We start from the raw sequence: 25,161 nt of genomic DNA, 5'->3' as shown, positions 1-25,161 counted from the left end.
AAGCAGACACAGGAAGATCAAGCTGCACAGGTAGGATGATGGCGCCTCCATTAGGATAGTATCCCTGGGGTCCAGAATGGTGCAGGTGGCAAGTCAATCCCGGCAGTCACTTGAAAAGCTTGGTAGATGAAAGTATGGTAGGTAGGATATTAAAGCCAAGCCTAGGAGGGTGTGGCAGAAGAAGCTACAAGTATGGTAAGTGGTTCATTTCTTAGTAGGAAACATCAGAAACCCTCAAAAATGCCATTTAGGTTGGTGAACTTGCCATAGCCTTATGATGACTGTTTTTATTCCTTGGGTCAAGATACTCCATTTTAATCGCACACAGAGATTCTGTATCTCAGGAACAGGCTCATGGCAGAACTCAAAGGAAACGGATAGATACTACAAAAGAAATCAAATCATTACCTCCATTCTTTTCTGATTAAAATCTTGTTAGGAAGATATATCTTAGCCTTAAAGCTACTTACTGAACATAGACTAAAGAAGTGGAGGGTATGAGGCTCATTGCTAATGACTCTAGTATGCAGCGTTCTTCTTCATGGTCATTCTGAAGCCAGAGCCAGATCAGTAGCTCTCTCCAGTCAGTCTGTCCCTCCCTGCCTGCCCCTCCCGCTCTCCCTTGCTTCCTGGTCTACTCATTTATTAGAGTTTGCATGTGTGTGTGTGTGGCGTTCTCGGTTGGTATTTGCACATACTCAGTGTATTCTTCATGTATGGATCGTGTGTTTTCAGAAACGCTTGAATTACATGATGCATAGCATTCGGTCAGCTCCGATGCTTTCATTTTTTTCCTTGCAGGTTTCTGTTAACCTTTACTTTTGGTTGTGTATTTTTTTTTACCAATTGTGATTAATATTTTTTTGATTTATCCTTTTCCTTTTTTACTCAAGGCATTCTGTTTTGTGCTTGGCTTTCTCTTCTGACACGAGTTTTCTTTTACATCAACTTCATGAATTTTATTAATTTTTCAAACTTTTCTAACTCTAATTTCCTTTCATGTCCTCTATATTTTTCTTAAACATGTTTAACGATGAAATAAGTTACAGTGTCTTTCAGCATATTTTTCTTCTCCTTATTCTTCGTGATTATTGTTGTTGTTTTTGAAGGAAGGTCTCACAATGTAGCCCAGTTTTACCTTGAACTTGTGGCAGTCCTCCTGTCTCAGCCTCTTGAGTGCTGGTATTATAGGCATGAGCCACCATGCCTGACTTTTGAATGATATTATGTAATTGTTCATGCATCTTTTGTGTGAATGTTTTTGCTTACATGTATGTATATGCACTACATACCCCCAGAGGTCAGACGAGGACATCAGATCCCCTGGAACTGGAGTTACAGATAGCGTGGGTGCTGTGATGGAACCTGGATCTTTTCACAAGAGCAGCAAGTGCTAGTTGCCACTGAACCATTCCTAAACCTCAATACAGATCGCATTTGGATTCCCCCCCCCCCCCCCGTGGAAAGCCTGCATTTACCCGTGATCAAAGAACAGGAAGTGTTGCATCTCTTCTAATTCTAGCTGCCACCTATTCCTGCAAATACTTCTTTGGTACCTTGGATTTTTCCCTATTCCACAGGAACATCAGATGTAGCTCTATTGCTGTCTTTTTTTATCATTATTATTTTATAGTCACTAATGCCAAGAAAATCCCAATTTTTCTGGTTTTTCCTTAACTTGTTTTTTGCAAGGTTTATAGGAATGTTTTTACATATTGTTACTGTTTTCCATGTTTTTCTGCTCACTGTCTATTTGGTCTGTCTCTTTGCTATGTTAGCTTTCAAAGAAATTGAAAAGCATATTGCTATTGCTTCTGTCTTCTTCTGAAAAGTTTGGCAATTCAATGATACTTTATAAATTAGCAAATAAAATTCTTTTTGCATTAACGTGGAAATTAGAAAAAAATAGGGTAGGTATTCAAGGCAAATGAGAAAGTCAAAAGAACTAAAAGTTGCCAATTCCATTGTTTAAGTAAATATTTTTCCCCTTCAGTTGCATAAGAATTTGGTTGAGATGGAGGATTTCAGCCTGATGAAGCAGCATCTTCAAGAAAAGGAAGAACTCATTAGTACTTTGCGTGCTGAGCTTAGGCAGACACAAGAAGAGCAAGATGCACAGGTAGGATGATGGCGCCTCCATTAGGATAGTATCCCTGGGGTCCAGAATGGTACAGGTGGCAAGTCAGCCCCTGCAGTCACTTCAAAATCTTGGTAAATGCAAGTATGGTAGCTAGGATATTAAAGCCAAGCCTAGAAGGGTGTGGCAGAAGAAGCTACTTTTTGAACATAGACTAAAGAATTGGAGAGGTTGTAATGCTCATTGCTAATGACTCTATTATGCAGCGTTCTTCTTCTTGGTCATTCTCAAGGCAGAGCCACCCTTTTTGCGCGGGCTCCCTCTGATCTGTTTTTCTCAGTTTTTCGTAATTCTCCTTTGAGGATGCTTTTGTGCCATGCTGTATTTTCATCCCTGGAGGTCTTTGCACACAACACGCAGCTGATCTTAGCCATCAGACGTATTGGTAATAGAGGAGTCTTCCATGTAGTGATGGCTGACAGTTGAACACAGAGAGTTTTATACCCAGAAATTGATAAACTGATCCTATTAACTTCTATTGAAGCTTTCATGCTTCATATATATTGTAGAATAGGGAAATTTTACACATTTTTTATTCTTTTCTTTTAATGATAAAAGGAGAATAAAAACAAATTTCCACCTCTTACCAGCCTCCCATTTCCCTCCCCCTCCTCGCACTCTTCTCCCTCTCTTCCCATCTTTCTCCCCCTCCCCTCACTCCTCTCTCCCTCCCTCTCCAGTCCAAAGAGCAGTCAGGTTTCCCTGCCCTGTGGTAAGTCCTAGGTCCTCCCCCCTCCGTCCATATCTAGGAAGGTGAACATCCAAACTGGCTAGGCTCCCACACAGCCAGCACATTAAGTAGGATCAAAACCCCGTGCCATTGTCCTTGGCGTCTCATCAGCCCTCATTGTTCGCCATGTTCAGAGAGTCCAGTTTTATCCCATGCTTTTTCGGTGACAGTCCAGCTGGCCTTGGTGAGCTCCCAGTAGATCAGCTCCACTGTCTCAATGGGTGGGTGCACCCCTCGTGGTCCCGACTTCTTTGCTTATGTTCTCCCTCCTTCTGCTCCTCATTGGGACCTTGGGAGCTCAGTCCAGTGCTCCAGTGTGGGTCTCTGTCTCTATCTCCATCCATCACCAGATGAAGGTTCTATGATGATATGCAAGATATTCGTCAGTATTGCTCTAGGATAGGGTCATTTCAGGATCCCTATCCTCAGCTGCCCAAGGAATGAACTGGGGACCTCAGCTTGGGCACCTGGGAGCCCCTCTAGGGTCAGGTCTCTTGCCCAACCTAAAGTGGCTCCCTTAACTAAGAATTGTGCTTCCGTGCTCCCCTATCCAACCTTACTTTATCCCAATCCTCCTGTTTCCCTATGTCCCCCCCTCCTTCCCTTCTACCTTTTCTCTCCCCATCTCCCCTTACCCCCATCCCACCCCACCGCCAAGATCCCAATTTTTTCCCCGGCAATTTTGTCTACTTCCCATAGCCAAGAGGATAACCATATATTTTTCCTTGGGTTCACCTTCTTAGTTAGCTTCTTTAGGTTCACCTATTGTAGACTCCGTGACCCCTATTTTTGGTTAGAAACCAATTATGAGTGAGTTCTTCCCATGTTCCCCTTTTTGGGTCTGGGATACCTCACTCAGGATAGTGTTTTCTATTTCAATCCATTTACATGCAAAATTCGAGAAGTCATTGTTTTTTACCGCAGCATAGTACTCTACTGTATATATATTCCATACTTTCTTCTTCCATTCTTCCATTGAAGGGCATCTAGGTTGTTTCCAGGTTCTGGCTATTACAAATAATACTGCTATGAACATAGTTGAACAAATGCTTTTGTCATATGATAGAGCATCTCTTGGGTATATTCCCAAGTGTGGTATTGCTAATTCCAGGGGTAGGTTGATCCCGAATTTCCTGAGAAACCGAAACACTGACATCCACAGTGGTTGCACAAGATTGCATTCCCACCAGCAATGGATGAGGGTACCCCTTCCTCCACATCCTCTCCAGCAAAGGCTATCCTTGGTGTTTTTGACTTTAGCCGTTCTGACAGGTGTAAGATGATATCTCAAAGTTGTTTTGATTTGCATTTCCCTGATTGCTAAGGAAGTTGAACACGACCTCAAGTGTCTTTTGGCCATTTGAACTTCTTCTTTTGAGAATTCTCTGTTCAGTTCAGTGCCCCATTTTTTATTTGGTTTAATTAGCATTTTAAAGTCTAGTTTCTTGAGTTCTCTATATATTTTGGAGATCAGACCTTTGTCTGTTGCAGCGTTGGTGACGATCTTCTCCGAGTCAGTAGGTTGCCTTTGTGTCTTGGTGACAGTGTCCTTTGCTTTACAGAAGCTTCTCAGTTTAAGTAGGTCCCATTTATTCAATGTTGCCCTTAATGTCTGTGCTTCTGGGGTTATACATAGGAAGCGATCTCCTGTGCCCATCTCCTGTAGGGTACTTCCCACTTTCTCTTCTATCAGGTTCAGTGTGTTTGGGCTGATATTGAGGTCTTTAATCCATTTGGACTTGAGTTTTGTGCACGGTGATAGATATGGGTGTATTTTCATTCTTCTACAAGATGACATCCAGTTGTGCCAGCACCATTTGTTGAAGATGCTTTCTTTCTTCCATTGTATACTTTTAGCTCCTTTATCAAAAATGAGGTGTTCATAGGTTTATGGGATAAAATCCGGGTCTTCTGTACGATTCCATTGGTCGACTTCTCTGTTTTTATGCCAGTACCACAATGTTTTCGTTACTGTAGCTCTGTAATAGAGTTTGAAGTCAGGGATGGTAATGCCTCCAGATGATCCTTTATTGTATAAGATTGTTTTGGCTATCCTGGGTTTTTTTTTTCCATATAAAGTTGATTATTGTCCTCTCCAGATCTGTGAAGAATTTTGATGGGACCTTGTTGGGGATTGCATTGAATCTATAAATTGCCTTTGGTTGATCCTCCCAATCCAAGAGCAAGGGATGTCCATCCATTTTTTGGTATCCTCTTCAATTCTTTCTTCAATGCCTTAAAGTTCTTGTCAAATAGATCTTTCACTTCCTTGGTTAGATTTACCCCAAGATATTTCATGCTGTTTGTGGCTATCGTGAATGGAGAAGCATCTCTGATTTCCCTCTCTGCTTCCATATCCTTTGTGTATAAGAGGGCGACTGATTTTTTGGAGTTGATCTTTTATCCTGCCACATTACTAAAGGTGTTTATCAGCTGTAAAAGTTCTTTGGTGGAGTTTTGGGGGTCGGTTATGTACACTGTCATATCATCTGCAAATAAGGAAAGTTTAACGTCTTCCTTTCCAATTCGAATCCCCTTGATCCCATTATGTTGTCTTATTGCTATTGCTAGAACTTCAAGCACTATATTGAAGAGGTATGGCGAGAGTGGACAGCCTTGTCGTGTTCCTGAGTTAAGCGGGATGGCTTTGAGTTTCTCTCCGTTTAATTTGATGTTAGCTGTCGACTTGCTGTATATAGCTTTTATTATATTTAGGTATGACCCTTGTATCCCTAATCTCTCCAAGAATTTTAACATAAAGGGGTGTTGAATTTTGTCAAATGCTTTTTCAGCATCTAATGAAATGATCATATGTTTTTTTTTCTTTCAGTTTATTTATATGCTGGATTACATTGATAGATTTTCGTATGTTGAACCAGCCCAGCATCTCAGGAATGAAGCCTACTTGATCATAATGGATAATTTTTCTAATGTGTTCATGGATTCAGTTGGCCAGTATTTTGTTGAAGATTTTTGCGTCGATATTCATGAGTGAGATTGGCCTGTAATTCTCTTTCCTGGTTGAGTCTTTGTGTGGTTTTGGTATCAGAGTAACTGTAGCTTCATAAAAGGAATTTGGTAATGACCCTTCTGTTTCTATATTGTGGAATACATTGAGGAGTATAGGTATTAGGTCTTCTTGGATGTTCTGGTAGAATTCCGCATTGAAACCATCTGGCCCTGGGCTTTTTTTTGGTAGGGAGGTTTTTGATAACAGCTTCTAATTCTTCGCGACTGACAGCTGTGTTTAGATTGTTCACCTGGTCCTGGTTTAATTTTGGTAAATGGTATTTATCTAAAAAAGTGTCCATTTCTTTTACATTTTCCAGTTTTGTTGCATACAGGCTTTTGTAGTAAGATCTAATGACTCTCTGAATTTCCTCTGTGTTTGTGGTTATGTCCCCCTTTTCATTTCTGATCTTATTAATTTGCAAATTTTCTCTCTGCCATTTGACTAGTTTGGATAGGGGTTTGTCAATCTTGTTGATTTTCTCCAGGAACCAGCTCTTTGATTCATTGATTCTTTGGATTGTTTTCTTTTAAGCTACTTAAAACAAAGGCAGCGAAGACATATGAATATGGTAACAGTTCCATTGTGGAGCAAGTCACTCCAAACAAAATACCAAAGGCTAAGTGTGTTAACAAAAGTCATTGCCCTAGCATGCAGAAGACTGATGTGTACAGATTATGGGTTTCACACCAGTGTTGGCTGCATGACAAGTTCCAAGCTAGGCCAGGCTATACAGGAAGACCTATCTCAAAAAATAAAATTGATAAATGTAGCCCCAGCTTTAAAGTATTTTGTGAACATGGTAGTTATAGAAACATAGAGGAAAAAAAGATGGGATTTAAACAGAACCCTGAGAGCTTGCTAACTCTCCAGATAAGCTATGTTCTTGTGGGGAAGACAGAGAGGAATCCTGGGAGCTAGGCAACACTCTAGACAAGCTGCGTTCTTGTGGGGAAGATTTGGGAAAGACAGAGAGAATGCATTAAAGAGAACAGCCTGCAGGAGTGACAGCTGGACATGGCTCTCTGGGGAGGTGGTGTGCCCTCGAAAACACAAACAGATAACCACACAAGATAGACTAGCCTTGTATTTCTATTTGTAGAACATTTCGAATAATGTCCATGGCTTGAACTGCTAATTTATAGGAGTGAGGGTCCAGGACCATTTTTGAGCATGAGTCTGGTACTGAAGGAGCTAACAGAAATTTAACTTCACTTGTATGTTTAATTTTCTAATCATTTCAGAATTAAAAAATATCTTCTCCCATATTTATAACATTTTTAGTGTCAATGAAGATTTTTTTAATTAAAGTTATATATGAGTTGATTGGAGTTTGATAGTAGGCTTTCATTCTTGTCTGGAAGTTACTGCTGGGCCTCTTGTTCTTCTGACATTCTCACCCTTGCCCCTCAGAGCTGATGTTTAGAGAAGCACTGTCCGTCGGTGCTGTGTGCCCATCTTTGGAGGTTAGGCTGAAAGAATTGTCTCTGAGCTACTCTGGAGCGTACCTTGTCTAGCTTCTCTGGCATGTGTCTTCAGTTGAGTTCCATGCAGCAGATGGTCCAAGAAAAAGACGCCCGCTTTGAAACCCAGGTCCGCCTCCATGAAGATGAGCTGCTTCCGTTAGTAACCCAGGCAGATGTGGAGACAGAGATGCAGCAGGTGTGTTGCTCACACTCCATGGAATGACTCTTGTTTTGGTTAACAGTTAATCCAGACCTCTCAGCCACTTTCCAAGCCCTGCCCTTCCCTGCTGCGCTCCACACATCCTCCATGTATTCCTTGGCTTCTTATTGGTGTCCTCTCTTTCGTTGCACATCATTTTCTGTCTTGTCCATACTTTCCCTTTTTCCTTATCTCATCAGGTCGGAACTTCCTGAGGACTTGTGGGAGTCAGCAATGGGCTGGTTTCTTTCTCATTTGCAGATTTACTGCGACCATTCATGTCCTAACCCTGATCCAAAACTTCAAATAGATGAAGTCAGTTTTGTATTTAAAAAAAAATAAAAGAGGTAAAAAGAGATTTCAAAGGCACATTCTTTTATTAAATCTGTATTTTTTAAGGTGCATTGAAAATTGACTTTCTTGTATTTGAGCTTACCCTGTACTAACTCACATTGTGTGTACTTAGAATGTGTGTGATGGCCAGAGAACAACTTTGAATGTCATTCCTTCTTTTGGAGGAATTCCAAAAGAATTCCAGCCTGAAGGAGGAACTAGAAAGGGTAAAGTTAGAGAATAAAACCCTTTCTAAGGATTTTGAGGCTTTAATGGCAAAGAAAAACCTTCTGAGAGAAGATCTGGAGCTTCAGGGAGAAGATAGTGTACTAAAACAAGCTAGCCTAGAGGCCACTGAGAAATTCCCTCAACAAACGGATGGCATCACTGAACAAGAAACACAAGCTCTGGCAGGCAAATCGCAAGAGCAAGATACTCAGAGTGTGAGCGTTAAACTTGAAGATTCCTCACGTAGTTTTAGTCCGCCATCCTTTGCCGATATTTGACTCAGGAGGGCATTTTTCTCATTTTCTAGTGTCTGGCTAAGCCCCCTGTCACTCTGTTTCTCCATCTCTAACTCAGCAATTCTTCCCTTGAGTTGCTCAAGCTGCTGGAGGTGGTCACTGATGTCATCGTGGGAGCCCAAAGTCTCACTAGTGTCAGGCTTGGCGCTGTTTGCTGAAAGAAGACACAATTGGGGGGAAAGCTGTATGGCACCAGAGGAATAGACTCAAAGTTGTCCCCTGGCACCCAGGCTGACTCAGCCCTTATACACACATGTGCCTGCACCCACATGAACATGCATATGCTTATACATGTTTATGCCTAAAAGCAGTAGCTTATGTCATGCTGGGATTCACTCTGTTCTGAGTCAGAATCCTTGTCCTGGGTGGTTCCAGCCGATTCCAAGTCAGCTCTGCTTCATCCAGGGACCGTGCACTCTGAGTTTATGCATTGGAAACCCTGGCACTGCTTTGTTCTCTCGGCACTATTGCACACTTTCTGTCCACTGAATATTGATGAGACAAGTCTTTTAAGAAGCCGTTCCTCTGCTTCTGTAACGTGCTGTGATAGTGTTTCTTGAAGCTGTCACTCTGGTTTTTATCACCTAATGAGCAAGGTATTTTATTCTGTTCTGAATGCGCTCAAATGTCCATCCTTTCACCTTCTTCTCACACCCACGAGAAGCTTCTTTCCCTTCAGCAGTTCTGACACCAGTGCTCCCATCGCATAACCTCTCCAGCAGAGAATAAATATGCTTGTGTACAAGTCATTCCCAAACTCTCCCGTTCGTATAACTGCCTGCTTAGGAACCTTTAAAAGGTTCACGATTGTCTGGGAGAAGCTTAGGATCCCTCCCTTGATCTGCCATGCAAGACCTGATTATTTGTCCTCATCTTTTCAGCCCTTTACTTGATCTTAAGCCTGCAGGCCATCAGACCCAGCTCTTCAGCAAACAGTGATGGCCCTGAGGACCTTCTACCCACATCACCATCTTATTGGTGGGAATGTATTCCTCGTTGCTTCCTTTTGGGGGCCACTCCAGATCTCAGATTCTCCTGCCACACTTCCCAGTTGCTTGCTTCTGTTTTGCCTTCTTACTTCCAAAGTGCTTGTCATCCCGTTTGACTCGCGCTGCCTGCACACAAGTGCCTATGCTCTCGGCCCTATCTTTTGACCCCGTTTGATAATTTTGTTTTTGTCACCTTGTTGTTGGTGTTCTTTGTTCTTGGTGTTGTTAACGATGTATAGTTAGCTATTTTGTCTGCATGTGTGTCTGTGTAACACATGCATACCTGGTGGTCTTGGATGTCCTCAGACTGTGGTAACAGTTATTACCATCATGTGGGTGCTAGAATTGACCCCAGCCAAATTCCTCTGGGATAGCAGACAGTACTCTTAACCACTGAGCCATCTCTCCAGCCCTGCTTCTTAATTTGAAAGAAATTTCTCTTTTCTCGTTGTTTTATGTATTTTTTTTCTTGTTTCACGGGTAAATTTTCTAACTTACCTTTCCAAGAATGGTGGTATTTTGCTTTGTTGTTAATTCTACTGTGAGTGTATGACATGTGCAGGTGCCTGTGGAGGCCAGGAGAGGGCGCTGGAATTACAGGCAATTTTGAATTGCCCAACATGGGGATTGAACTGGGGTCCTCTGGAAGAGCAGTGAGGGCTCTTAACTGCTGAACTACTTCTCCACCTCCCATTTTGCTATTGAGACAAGGTCTTATTATATAACTGAAGCTTGCCTAGAGCGTTCAGTGTGGTCCAGGCTGCCCCCAAATTCACATCTTCATGCACCAGTCTCGCAAAGGCCAGGGTTACAGGTATGTGCCTCCACACCTGACTGGTTGCTTCTTTTGGTGAGTTTCTCTTGGTAATTCTTTATTGATGCTATAATGATCTGATTGCCAGCATTCTCACCTGTCTCAGCGCCTGTGGTTTCCCCGGCTAATGTGTCATCTGCTTCTGGGCCTCAAGTGTGTGTTGCTGCTGTCCTTTGTTGTCTTCCCGCTCTTGTGTTTGCTGCTTTTTAAAGAGCTACTGGTACGATAGCATTAATGTTTGTGAGTGGGTGGAAGGTGTGTGTTGAAGGCTGTTGTCTACCCAGGTGTCCTGACGTCATTTCTGCATCAAGCTCTTAGTGGGTATTGGGAAAGAGTTTTAAACGGATCGCAGTTTTCTAAAGGTGAGTCCATCCTAACATCCATTAACCTTGTGTTTGAGACGCATTGTTTTCTTATTTAATTCTCATGTTTGTATGAGGAAAAGTGCTGATTATCTTCATTTAATAGGTGAGGGAAACAAAGACTTAGATCAACTCTCATCCAAGAAACAGGGTATCCAATTCTAGAGCCCAAGTGTCCTTAATGGTAGGGTGTGCACCTTCTTTATAATAGTGGATATCAGCTCAGCTTGAGTTAAGGCTGGAGTCCAGCTGAGATTGGCTTAGTGATAGAGCCCTTGCCTGTGTGCCTGAGTTCTGCCCGAGAATTGAGAAACAAAGACAAGATAAACAAGTCAACAACAACAACAGCACCAACAAGGAAAATGGCTGGTGTTCATGTATAAATACAGAAGTTTATGGCGGGCACATGTGTAAGTGGGAAGCCACTCTTTACATCCCCCTTCACAATAACCTGTAGGTCCCATAAGTCTGTCTCGGGTCAAAGTCGAAGCTCTGGACCTCAGAGGTGGGGCTATGGGGTAGAATGGAAGGGATGGTTAGGCCCTGGAGCCTTGATGGCAGCTCCTTGGCTGTCTGTGGACTGTGGGAAGGTGCTCACAGTCTGTGGTGCCTGTGTGGCAAGAGCGACTGGTCAGTAAGGAATGGGAAGTCACCCTTTGTTCCCTCTGGTTAAAGCTGGAGGAACTGAAGACCCTGCAGCAGCAGTACTTACTGAGGAATCGGGAGGTCATTGAGCTACTGCCACTGAAGGCTCAGCTCCAGGAGTATCAAGAGCAGGCAGAAACCATGCAGATGATGCAGGAGGAACTTAGGCGGGAAAGCCTGGCCTGGCAGCAAGAGCTACATCAGCTCAGGTAGGATGATTCCTGCATCTGCATTTTGACCCTTTACTATTATTATTTTAACACTTTATTTTGAAATAGTTGCTGCTTTATAGAATACTGAGGAAACAGTGAGAGAGCATGTATGTACACTTCACTTAGCTTCCTTCAGTGAAAGCATCCTATATGGCATGTACCTGTCATACCCAGCATCCTATGTGACGTGTTACATGCCACACCTAGCATCCTATGTGACATGTACCCGTCACACTCAGCATCCTATGTGACATGTACCCGTCACACCCAGCATCCTATGTGACATGTACCCGTCACACCCAGCATCCTATGTGACATGTACCCGTCACACCCAGCATCCTATGTGAGATGTACCCGTCACACCCAGCATCCTATGTGACATGTACCCGTCACACCCAGCATCCTATGTGACATGTACACGTCACACCCAGCATCCTATGTGACATGTACCCGTCACACCCAGCTTCCTATGTGACATGAACATGTCACACCCAGGATCCTATGTGATGTGTACCTGTCACACCCAGCATCCTATGTGACTTGATATATGTCACACCAGCATCCTATGTGATATGTACCTTTGGCACTCAGCATCCTATGTGACATGTACCTGTCACACCCAGCATCCTATGTGACATGATACATGTCACACGCAGCTTCTTTTATGCATACCAAAAAAATAGCTGGTGTTCATTAGAAACTCCACTCTTTACCAAATTCAAGAAAATAAGTAAATAACAACTAATGCCTATTATTTGATATTTTACATGTGCCAGGCTTCGTGTTTGATGAGTGATGTGTGGTGTCTCATTTAATCTTTCAATAGTCCTAAGAAATAACTAGCTTATTCCTAGTTTATTGAAGGAACTTGGCAAGACTAGCATTTGCTCAGTTCTCATACCTAATATATGCAAGAACCAAAGTTCTAAGTCCTTGAGAGTCAACCCTGGTGTTGATTCTGCAATGGGGGCATGACGCCGATGAAGGACTGTGGTGGTTTCCAGTGCCCTACCTAGTCCTGCCATCAACATTCCGTATGTGTTGTTGTACACACTGACTCCCTGGTCTCGCCATCCACATCCGTACATACTGTTGTACACACTGACTCCCTGGTCTAGCCATCCACATCCGTACATACTGTTGTACACACTGACTCCCTGGTCTCGCCATCCACATCCGTACATACTGTTGTACACACTGACTCCCTGGTCTCGCCATCCACATCCTTACATACTGTTGTACACACTGACTCCCTGGTCTCGCCATCCACATCCGTACATACTGTTGTACACGTTGACTCCCTGGTCTCACCATCCACATCCGTACATACTGTTGTACACAATGACTCCCTGGTCTCACCATCCACATCCGTACATACTGTTGTACACACTGACTCCCTGGTCTAGCCATCCACATCCGTACATACTGTTGTACACACTGACTCCCTGGTCTAGCCATCCACATCCTTACATACTGTTGTACACACTGACTCCCTGGTCTCGCCATCCACATCCGTACATACTGTTGTACACACTGACTCCCTGGTCTCGCCATCCACATCGGTACATACTGTTGTACACACTGACTCCCTGGTCTCGCCATCCACATCCGTACATACTGTTGTACACACTGACTCCCTGGTCTCACCATCCACATCCGTACATACTGTTGTACACACTGACTCCCTGGTCTCGCCATCCACATCCGTACATACTGTTGTACACACTGACTCCCTGGTCTAGCCATCCACATCCGTACATACTGTTGTACACACTGACTCCCTGGTCTAGCCATCCACATCCTTACATACTGTTGTACACACTGACTCCCTGGTCTCGCCATCCACATCCGTGCATACTGTTGTACACACTGACTCCCTGGTCTCGCCATCCACATCCTTACATACTGTTGTACACACTGACTCCCTGGTCTCGCCATCCACATCCGTACATACTGTTGTACACACTGACTCCCTGGTCTCGCCATCCACATCCGTACATACTGTTGTACACACTGACTCCCTGGTCTAGCCATCCACATCCGTACATACTGTTGTACACACTGACTCCCTGGTCTCGCCATCCACATCCGTACATACTGTTGTACACACTGACTCCCTGGTCTCGCCATCCACATCCGTACATACTGTTGTACACACTGACTCCCTGGTCTAGCCATCCACATCCGTACATACTGTTGTACACACTGACTCCCTGGTCTCGCCATCCACATCGGTACATACTGTTGTACACACTGACTCCCTGGTCTAGCCATCCACATCCGTACATACTGTTGTACACACTGACTCCCTGGTCTAGCCATCCACATCCGTACATACTGTTGTACACACTGACTCCCTGGTCTCGCCATCCACATCCGTACATACTGTTGTACACGTTGAATCCCTGGTCTCACCATCCACATCCGTACATACTGTTGTGCACACTGACTCCCTGGTCTCACCATCCACATCCGTACATACTGTTGTACACACTGACTCCCTGGTCTAGCCATCCACATCCGTACATACTGTTGTACACACTGACTCCCTGGTCTCGCCATCCACATCGGTACATACTGTTGTACACACTGACTCCCTGGTCTAGCCATCCACATCCGTACATACTGTTGTACACACTGACTCCCTGGTCTAGCCATCCACATCCGTACATACTGTTGTACACACTGACTCCCTGGTCTCGCCATCCACATCCGTACATACTGTTGTACACGTTGAATCCCTGGTCTCACCATCCACATCCGTACATACTGTTGTGCACACTGACTCCCTGGTCTCACCATCCACATCCGTACATACTGTTGTACACACTGACTCCCTGGTCTAGCCATCCACATCCGTACATACTGTTGTACACACTGACTCCCTGGTCTCACCATCTACATCCGTACATACTGTTGTACACACTGACTCCCTGGTCTAGCCATCCACATCCGTACATACTGTTGTACACACTGACTCCCTGGTCTCGCCATCCACATCCGTACATACTGTTGTGCACACTGACTCCCTGGTCTCACCATCCACATCCGTACATACTGTTGTACACACTGACTCCCTGGTCTAGCCATCCACATCCGTACATACTGTTGTACACACTGACTCCCTGGTCTCGCCATCCACATGCGTACATACTGTTGTACACGTTGACTCCCTGGTCTCACCATCCACATCCGTACATACTGTTGTACACAATGACTCCCTGGTCTCACCATCCACATCCGTACATACTGTTGTACACACTGACTCCCTGGTCTAGCCATCCACATCCGTACATACTGTTGTACACGTTGAATCCCTGGTCTCACCATCCACATCCGTACATACTGTTGTGCACACTGACTCCCTGGTCTCACCATCCACATCCGTACATACTGTTGTACACACTGACTCCCTGGTCTAGCCATCCACATCCGTACATACTGTTGTACACACTGACTCCCTGGTCTCACCATCTACATCCGTACATACTGTTGTACACACTGACTCCCTGGTCTAGCCATCCACATCCGTACATACTGTTGTACACACTGACTCCCTGGTCTCGCCATCCACATCCGTACATACTGTTGTACACGTTGAATCCCTGGTCTCACCATCCACATCCGTACATACTGTTGTGCACACTGACTCCCTGGTCTCACCATCCACATCCGTACATACTGTTGTACACACTAACTCCCTGGTCTAGCCATCCACATCCGTACATACTGTTGTACACACTGACTCCCTGGTCTCGCCATCCACATCCGTACATACTGTTGTACACGTTGACTCCCTGGTCTCACCATCCACATCCGTACATACTGTTGTACACAATGACTCCCTGGTCTCACCATCCACATCCGTACATACTGTTGTACACACTGACTCCCTGGTCTAGCCATCCACATCCGTACATACTGTTGTACACACTGACTCCCTGGTCTCGCCATCCACAACCGTACTCACTGTTGTACACACTGACTCCTGCAGTTCTGGACATCACTCTGCATTCATTCTGCTGAGTTTTCTTGCCAATTTTGAATTGTGTTTCCCGTTTGGAAACCTAGCTCTTTGCTCAGGATCCAAATCCAATGGCGGCTTTTCTATGAAGGTCCTCCAGTCCTGCCAATAGGAGCTCCTCCTCCAGTCCTGCCAATAGGAGCTCCTCCTCCAGTCCAGTCACAGCCCGCTTTCACCCCTTACTGGGTGCTTCCACTTGCAAAATAAATTTTACTCTGATATGTATTAGTTTTGCTACATTGCTAACGTTGCCTAAGAAAGGAACCCTGACTGCTCTTTGGACTGGAGAGGGATGGGGAGAGGAGTGGGTGGAGGGGGGAAGGGTGGGAGGAGGGGGAGAAGGGTGGGAGGAGGGGGAGGGAAATGGGAGGCTGGAAGGAGGTGGAAACTTGTTTTTTTTTTCTCCTTTTCTCAATAAAAAAAATGGAAAAAAAATAAAAAAAAACAATGTTTGGAATATAGAATTTTTCTTCTTTGCACCATGAGTATATTTGAGCCATTTTTTTCATGGTGTAGAATGGAAAAAAATACCTGGAAACTTCAGGAGAAGCGGATAAAGGAACAGTACACTATGGCCATCAAAGATAAAGATAAGCAGCTCAGTCATCTGCAGAGTCTCCTGTGGTCTTCCTCACAAAGCCAGATTCTCTCTGCACAGTACCAAAGACAGGTGAGGAGATCATGTGGTTTGCGCAGGGTGCCATGATCCAGAAAAACATCCTCCTCCTATAAGTAACTGCCCATCTGCAACTTCTACAGTGGGCATGATTTCTTCTAGGGGGAGGAGTTAAGTATGAACTGTCTGAGGAGACAATGCCACGGATGTTTGTTTCCTGGCAAGCATCCCCAGAAACATCAGTCTCCGTCGATGGCTCACAAAACCTTGAGACAGAACTTCTCAGGGCTCAGCTTAATAACAGCTTAAACGAAATTCACCAGAAAGAATTAAGAACTGAGCAGCTGAACAGCAAGGTACGTGTTTTGTGCTAGACTGAAATTCAGTTTCTTTTTTTCTCTTCCTGGTGGTAAGATTCAGCACAGGCACCAGCTCCAGCAGAACTTAGGAACAGAAGTTATAAGAGCGAGTGTTTATTCCAGAGCAGAGGACACAGGCCACATTCCCCTCGCCCTTGGCCGGTCTTTGAAAGTGACTTGGGGAAACCGATGCAGAAACTTCACCCCATCTTATCACGTGTTAGTAATGTGTCAGCATCTCCTCATGCATCTCCATCAGTCACTGTCTTCCTGCTGCTTTGACTGGTCCAAGTGTTCTCAATGGCTCCTCCCTGTCCTGCCCTCTTCAGAGAAACATAGATAGGTAGGGTCTGCCAAAATTAGATGTCATTCATGAGGCTAGTGGTTAGTGAGTCCAGGGGTCTGTGAGAAAAGTTGTGAATGCCCGCAAATGTCTGCACAGTGTGGGGTGGGTGCGTGCATCTTCTCACAAGAAGTCACAGAACACGGGTGAAAGTGCTCACCTCACAATCCTGACGACTTCCGTTTCATCTCTGGATCCCACAGTGGAAAGATAGAATCAGCTCCTGAGCGCCGCTCTTCTGTGTTCTCTACATGTGTGCTGTAGAATGAACATTCCTACACTCATGCATGTGTATTTCACACATGCACACAAACACACGCAAATACTAATAACATTGTGATTCAAAAATCATAAAAATCAGGAGATGATTTTCCCAGATGAGGAGAGAAGCCCACTTGCTCAAGGCTGCAGTCATTCTGAAGTCAGTGGTCATGTGTGTGACTAGTGTGTTTACCACACATACAAGGGACTCGTTAGAGGGATAAATTCAACCATCACTAGAATGTCAGACTCCATACGCTTTGGATTCAAATGAACTGATAAACTAAATGGCTTAGTTTTGTTTGGTGGGGAGGGGTCTCCTCTCACCTACCTATTACAGAGGTTCTGACCTTTGTAGCTCTGTGGCTGTGAAGACCCAGTGACTCCTTCCGGTCACACCTCAGCTCTTGTCCCTCTCTAAATGCTAGTATGTAGCTCTATCGGGGCTTTTCCTCCTATGACAGCATTTTAAACAGAAACAGATGTTTATAGAAGATGAAATAAATTATTTTGGTAGATGATAACAGCTGAAATTTTTTAATGATTTATCAAAGTAAAATGTAATTGGTTGTCTTCTACTCTTTTTATGCTAGCTCTTTTGGGAGCCCACCATCCAGCTCCCAAATAAATACACACACAGAGGCTTATTATTACTTATAAAATCCCAACCTTATCTTGTCTCTATCCAGCTTTTCTTTTTTTTTTATTGAAAGAAAAAAAAAGAAATTTCCGCCTCCTCCCAGCCTCCCATTTCCCTCCCACTCCTCTCCTGCTCCCCCCATTCCTCTCCCCCTCCCTCTCCAATTCGAAGAGCAGTCAGGATTCCCTGCTCTGTGGAAAGTCCAAGGTCCTTCCCCCTCCATCCAGGTCTAGGAAGGTGAACATCCATACTGGCTAGGCTCCCACAAAGCCAGAACATGAAGTAGGATCAAAACCCAGTGCCATTGTCTTTGGCTTCTCTTCAGCCCTCATTGTCTGCCATGTTCAAAGAGTCCGGTTTTATCCCATGCCTTTTCAGTCACTGTCCAGCTGGCCTTGGTGAGCTCCCAATAGATCAGCCCCACTGTCTCAGTGGGTGGGTGCACCTCTCATGGTCCTGACTTCCTTGCTCATGTTCTCCCTCCTTCTGCTCTTCATTGGGACCTTGGGAGCTCAGTCCGATGCTCCAGTGTGGGTCTCTGTCTCTATCTCCAACCATCGCCAGATGAAGGTTCTATGGTGATATGCAAGATATTCATCAGTATGGCTATAGGATAGGGTCATTTCAGGTTCCCTATCCTCAGCTGGCCAAAGAGCTAAATGGGGACATCGCCCTGGGCACCTGGGAGCCCCTCTTGGTTCAAGTCTCTTGCCAACCCTAAGATGGCTCCCTTAATTAAGTTATGTGATTCCCTGCTCCTCTATCCAACCTTCCTTTCTCCCAATCATCCCGTTTCCCCAAGTCCCCCCCCCCATTATCCCCTTCTTACTTTTCTCTCCCCATCTCCCCTTAGTCCACTCCCAACCCACCCCCAAGTTCCCAATTTTTTGCCCGGCAATCTTGTCTACTTCCCATACCCAGCATAACAACTATATGTTTTTCTTTGGGTTCACCTTCTTACTTAGCTTCTTTAGGATCACAGATTATAGACTCAATGACCATTATTTGTGGCTAGAAACCAATTAAGAGTGAGTACATCCCATGTTCCTCTTTTTCGGTCTGGGATACCTCACTCAGGATAGTGTTTTCTATTTCCATCCATTTGCATGCAAAATTTGAGAAGTCATTGTTTTTTACCGCTGAGTAGTACTCTAATGTGTATATATTTCACACTTTCTTCATCCATTCTTCTATTGAAGGGTATCTAGGTTTTTTTCCAGGTTTTGGGTATAACAAATAATGCTGCTATGAGCATAGTTGAACAAATGCTTTTGTCATATGATAGGGTATCTCTTGGGTATATTCCCAAGAGTGGAATTGCTGGGTCCAGGGGTAGGTTGATCCCGAATTTCCTGAGAAACCGCCACACTGCTTTCCAAAGTGGTTGCACAAGTTTGCTTTCCCACCAGCAATGGATGAGGGTACCCCTTCCTCCACAGCCTCTCCAGCAAAGGCTATCATTGGTGTTTTTGATTTTAGCCATTCTGACAGGTGTAAGATGATATCTCAAAGTTGTTTTGATTTGCATTTCCCTGATTGCTAAGGAGGTAGAGCATGATCTTAAGTGTCTTTTGGCCATTTGAACTTCTTCTGTTGAGAATTCTCTCTTCAGTTCCGTGCCCCATTTTTTAATTGGGTTAATTAGCATTTTAAAGTCTAGCTTCTTGAGTTCTTTATATATTTTGGAGATCAGACCTTTGTCTGTTGCAGGGTTGGTGAAAATCTTCTCCCAGTCAGTAGGTTGCCTTTTTGTCTTAGTGACAGTGTCCTTTGCTTTACAGAAGCTTCTCAGTTTCAGGAGGTCCCATTTCTTCAATGTTGCCCTTAATGTCTGTGCTTCTGGGGTTATACATAGGAAGCGATCTCCTGTGCCCATCTGTTGTAGGGTACTTCCCACTTTCTCTTCTATCAAGTTCAGTGTGTTCAGATTGATATTGAGGTCTCTGATCCATTTGGACTTGAGTTTTGTGCACAGTGATAGATATGGGTGTATTTTCATTCTTCTACAGGTTGACATCCAGTTGTGCCAGCACCATTTGTTGAAGATGCTTTCTTTCTTCCATTGTATGCTTTTAGCTCCTTTATCAAAAATGAGGTGTTCATAGGTTTGTGGGTTAAAATCCAGGTCTTCTATATGATTCCATTGGTCGACTTTTCTCTTTTTATGCCAATACCACACTGTTTTCATTACTGTAGCTCTGTAATAGAGTTTGAAGTCAGGGATGGTAATGCCTCCAGATGATCCTTTATTGTATAAGATTGTTTTGGCTATCCTGGGTTTTTTGTTTTTCCATATAAACTTGATTATTGTCCTCTCAAGATCTGTGAAGAATTTTGATGGGACCTTGATGGGGATTGCATTGAATCTATAAATTGCCTTTGGTAGAATTGCCAATTTTACTATGTTGATCCTCCCAAGAGCAAGGGAGATCCTTCCATTTTCTGGTATCCTCTTCAATTTCTTTATTCAAAGACTTAAAGTTCTTGTCAAATAGATCTTTCACTTCCTTGGTTAGAGTAACCCCAAGATATTTTATGCTGTTTGTGGCTATCGTGAAAGGTGATGCTTCACTGATTTCCCTCTCTGCTTCCCTATCATTTGTGTATAGGAGGGCGACTGATTTTTTGGAGTTGATCTTGTATCCTGCCACATTACTAAAGCTGTTTATCAGCTGTAGGAGTTCTTTGGTGGAGTTTTTGGGGTCGGTTATGTATACTATCATATCATCTGCAAATAACGAAAGTTTAACATCTTCCTTTCCAATTCGTATCCCCTTGATCCCCTTATGTTATCTTATTGCTATTGCTAGAACCTCAAGCACTATATTGAAGAGATATGGAGAGTCTGGACAGCCCTGTCCTGTTCCTGATTTTAGTGGGATGGCTTTGAGTTTCTCTCCATTTAATTTGATGTTAGCTGTCGGCCTGCTGTAAATAGCTTTTATACATTTAGGTATGACCCTTGTAGCCCTGATCTTTCCAAGACTTTTATCATAAAGGGATATTGAATTTTGTCAAAAGCTTTTGCAGCATCTAATGAAATGATCATATGGTTTTTTCTTTCAGTTTATTTATATGATGGATTACATTGATAGATTTTCCTATGTTGAACCAGCCCTGCATCCCTGGGATGAAGCCTACTTGATCATAATGGATAATTTTTCGGATGTGTTCTTGGATTCAGTTTGCCAGTATTTTGTTGAGGATTTTTGCATCGTTGTTCATGAGTGAGATTAGCCTGTAATTCTCTTTCTTGGTTGAGTCTTTTGTGGTTTTGGTATCAGAGTAACTGTAGCTTCATAAAAGGAATTTGGCAATGACCCTTCTGTTTCTATATTGTGAAATACATTAAGGAGTATAGGTATTAGGTCTTCTTGGAGGTTCTGGTAGTATTCTCCATTAAAACCATCTGGTCCTTGGCTTTTTTTGGTAGGGAGATTTTTGATAACAGTTTCTAATTCCTCGCGACTAACAGGTCTATTTAGATTGTTCACCTGCTCCTGGTTTAACTTTGGTATGTGGTATTTATCTAAAAGAGTGTCCATTTCTTTTACATTTTCCAGTTTTGTGGCATACAGGCTTTTGTAGTAAGATCTAATGATTCTCTGAATTTCCTCTGTGTCTGTGGTTATGTCCCCCTTTTCATTTCTGATCTTATTAATTTGCAAATTCTCTCTCTGCCGTTTGATTAGTTTGGATAGGGGTTTATCAATCTTGTTGATTTTCTCCAGAAACCAGCTTTTTGTTTCCTTGATTCTTTGGATTGTTTTCTGTGTTTCTATTTTACTGATTTCAGCCCTCATTTTGATTATTTCCAGTCTTCTACTCCTCCTAGGTGAGTCTGCTTCTTTTTTTTCTAAAGCTTTCAGGTGGGCTCTTAAGTCTCCAATATGTGCTTTCTCCGTCTTCTTTAAGTGGGCACTTAGTGCTATGAGCTTTCCTCTTAGGACTGCTTTCATAGTGTCCCATAGGTTTGAGTATGTTGTTTCTTTATTTTCACTGAATTCAAGGAAGACTTTAATTTCTTTATTTCTTCTTTGATCCAGGTGTGGTTCAGTAGTTGACTGTTCAGTTTCCATGAGTTTGTAGGCTTTCTGGGGGTAGCATTGTTGTTGAATTCTTACTTTAATCCATGGTGATCTGATAATACACAGGTGGTTACTAATATTCTTTTGTAACTCTGAAGGTTTGCTTTGTTACCGAGTATGTGGTCAATTTTTGAGAAGGTTCCATGAGCTGCAGAAAAGAAGGTATATTCTTTCCTATTTGGGTGTATCCAGCTTTTCTTTAACTTATATTATTCTGACTAACTTTGCCTCTGGGCTTTTCCCTTTTCTCACTTCTGTGTACCTTACTTTCCCTCTTACTCTGCGTCTTGCTGTATGTGTGTGGGGGGGGAGGGGGCTGGCCTCTGCCATCCTCCTCTCCTTATTCTCTCTTGATCCTCCCTCCAGATTTGTCCTTCTATGTATTCTCTCAGCCTGCCTGCCAGCCCCGCCTGTCCTTTCGTCTGCCTTGCCACTGGCCATTCATCTCTTGATTAGAACATCAGTTGTTTTAGACAGGCCAAGAATCACAGCTTCACGGAGTTAAACAAATGCAACATAAACTAAAGTCACACACATTAAAGTAATATTCTACAACAGTTAACACACAAAAGTAACAGATCATTGGCATAGAAGGCTACGTGTTCACAAAGAGATGTGTAACAAGCAATCAAGATAAAGAACCAGGATGTCTCACACCCCGGCAAGTCCATCATTCCTCTTCTAATCACAGGCTTAGAACTAAGTGGAGCCGTTTGCAGTATGAACATACTGCTATAGTCCATCATCACTCTGGATAAGAAATAGTTCTCTTTAGAGTCTGGCTACAAGGAAGGCACCTCCCTAGCCTCGCTCATCCACTAGTTAACAAGTAACTGTCATTGCCGGCTGAGATTCTGCTCATGGGGTAGGCACTGAGGACACACATAAAACCTTAAGTCATGTGAGCTTAGTCTCACTCCCTATAGGTCCCAGCTTCTCACTTGAGATGAAGTTGAGGGGCCGTCACACGTGTTTCTCTCTAACCCTGTCTGCCCTCACTCCTTTGCTAAATGCTAAGGTGTTGTACACAGTTCTACCTGCTTAGCTCAATGTCTCTGTGCAGTGTAGGAATGTGATAGAAACCTTAAAACGTGACTAATGGTATAATGTTAGTCTAGCCTTAGTGGACTGAATTCAGTTAGCCTGTGAGTAAAACAGAGGCAGAAACTGAGGAGCCTAAGTGGTCTGTGCACTGCACATCTCTGTAGTGGCAGCCCCACAGCAGCCGTTCCTATGAGCAGTGGTTGCTCCAGTGAGACTCCATGTACACTGACTGGGAGGGCTGTGCCCCTGGATCCTATGCCTGCTCCTAACCCCAGAAACCTAGACAGAATGCAGACAGCCAAGACGGGTTACGAGTGGCTGATTAGTGATCGACTATTTGTCTTTGTAGTTCATAAGCCTTGCTTCCAACAAGTTTATGGGTCTGACCTCTGTTTCTAGATTTACTAGAGACAAAATGAGAAACAATTTTAAAATGGGGAGATTTGTTTTGCTTGCGTTTACTTGTGTTTGGTGTACCTGGGGGCTGTTCATTCCAGCTAGGATTGCTTCTCCTGTGGTGGGAGAGCATGGGGTTAGTCCTCACCCTGGAGTTCCTATTGTACTCAGCCCACCACCCTCAAATAACTTTAGCTCCCCCAAAATTCACACCCTTTTCTCCAGTAACAGCCTTTCTTCCCACACCCATGCCTTTCCAGTGCCCTTACTGTAGTTTAGATTGGGAAGCATCATAAAGTAGGTGGGACTCAAGACTGAGATCCACACCTGTGAGCCTTGCTCTGGGAGCTGCTCCTGCCATGGCCTTGAGTAGTGTAAACTTACTTCCTTTTTCCATCTGTAAAAAAGGAGGGAGGTGCTTTCTCTGCTTCTTTCAATGAAGATGGAATTTGTCCAAATGTTTTATAAACTGAAACTTGATCTTTAGAGTAACAACCACACGGAGTCATCTGGAGCCACGTTCAGTTACAGAGCACGTTGTAATCATGTGTGCTATCTGTGTGCATCCAATGTGTTTTCCCAGTTGTCTCTAGAAATCTGTTTTCTCTGAAGCATTGATGAACTTTCTTAACAAACACGTAGAAGAGAATCCTCAAGAGAACACAAGACTCATAGCCAGATCCATCCATTTCCTGTGACCCAAGCCTTCCCGTGTCTCCGTGGTGGGTACTCAGGACGTCTCCATGGCTACCAATGTATCTGGGTGTTAATCGTGACTGAAGTTTAAAATGACAGTCCACAAGTGAAGAATCCCAATTCTGGTTCAAGAGGAGTCCATCCCAGTCAGCTAAATGTTTTCACTCATAGTAAAAATGTTTTCTGGTTTAGAAACCAGCAGTTAGATTGCTTTGCCAGGTAGTGGATACCCTGACTGAACTTGTGCAGGGACATATCTGACTGTGGCTTATCCCTCGGGACCTAGAGAAAAGGTTGGCATACTGTTTCTACTTGGTGAGCATCTGGGCTCTCACTTGTGCTTCACAAGTACGCATAGAGACTTATAACTTCTGTCTGCTCCCTTGGAAACATGTACACCCAGTAATACTATGACACACATTTTTAAGTGTGAGCTTGCTCTCTGTCTATACTGAGTTCTAGGGCTTGTTATTTATTAGTAATTTTAGCATGGAACCAACCTTCTGTGCTTTGCATACATTCCTGGAATAGCCTGTTCTACTGGAATTTTTGTTAGGGGGTTGGTTCTCTTTAATCGTTATTCAGTTCATAGTCCTTGGAACCAGTAAAAATAAACCAGTTTCCTGCTCTTCTTCCAGAATTAGTTTCCTTTCGTGGCTGAAACACTTAGGTATTTTTCCCTTTGAAGAAGCAGGCCGCGGTAGGACTCTAAGGTAGATTCTGCACTGCAAATCAGGTAGGTCCTGCAAGTTCAGGCCAGTTGCCTAAGCACTGCTTCCAGTGATGTGGTCTGGGCTGGCACTTATCCTCACCCCTGCTGCAATTCTCACAGCTGCTGGAGGAGAAGAACACCCTCTCCATCCAGCTCAGCGACGTCAGCCAGAGTCCCCACAAGAGCCAGCACCACTCCAGTGACCTCTCCAAGCACTGCGCTGTCCTGGAGAGGCAGGTGCAGGAGCTGTAGGAGGTTAAGGCAGCAGCAGGAAGTACTCAGAGTGATAGCTAGGGATTGTCACTTCCCTACACAGTGGAAGGCTCTCGGTTTGCACACACATGGTGTCTGAAGAGCTTCCCTCACAACTGTTGTTGTTTCTAGGGGCCACCACATATTCCAGGCGTGCCCCAGGAAATAAATGGAGAAAAAAAGAGGGATCCGGAGGCAACAGGGGAGACACAGCCAAGGTACAGGAGCATGATTCGCCCTCCATCATACACTGTGTGCAAGGAAATTGGGTGGTAGACAAGAGAGGGTGATGGGTGAATATGATAAAAC

General features: G+C 43.8%; 1 protein-coding gene across 1 annotated transcript; it reads left to right on the top strand.

Moving 5' to 3' along the window:
• Positions 1-24,852, top strand: LOC121465487 (golgin subfamily B member 1-like). Its single transcript, XM_041678711.1, has 5 exons — positions 1-30; positions 1,994-2,119; positions 11,240-11,418; positions 15,962-16,115; positions 24,721-24,852. Exons 2-5 carry the CDS (start codon positions 2,015-2,017, stop codon positions 24,850-24,852), a joined length of 570 nt encoding a protein of 189 aa, XP_041534645.1. The 5' UTR covers positions 1-30; positions 1,994-2,014.
• The last annotated feature ends 309 nt before the right edge of the window (positions 24,853-25,161 follow it).

The sequence above is a fragment of the Microtus oregoni genome, unplaced genomic scaffold, assembly GCF_018167655.1.
Source record: "Microtus oregoni isolate MIOR12 unplaced genomic scaffold, Mior012 000031F_ref0000149, whole genome shotgun sequence".
In the NCBI taxonomy this organism is placed as follows: domain Eukaryota; kingdom Metazoa; phylum Chordata; class Mammalia; order Rodentia; family Cricetidae; genus Microtus; species Microtus oregoni.
The sequence above is the reverse complement of the archived record's forward strand: the minus strand, read 5'-3'. Positions and strand labels throughout refer to the sequence as shown.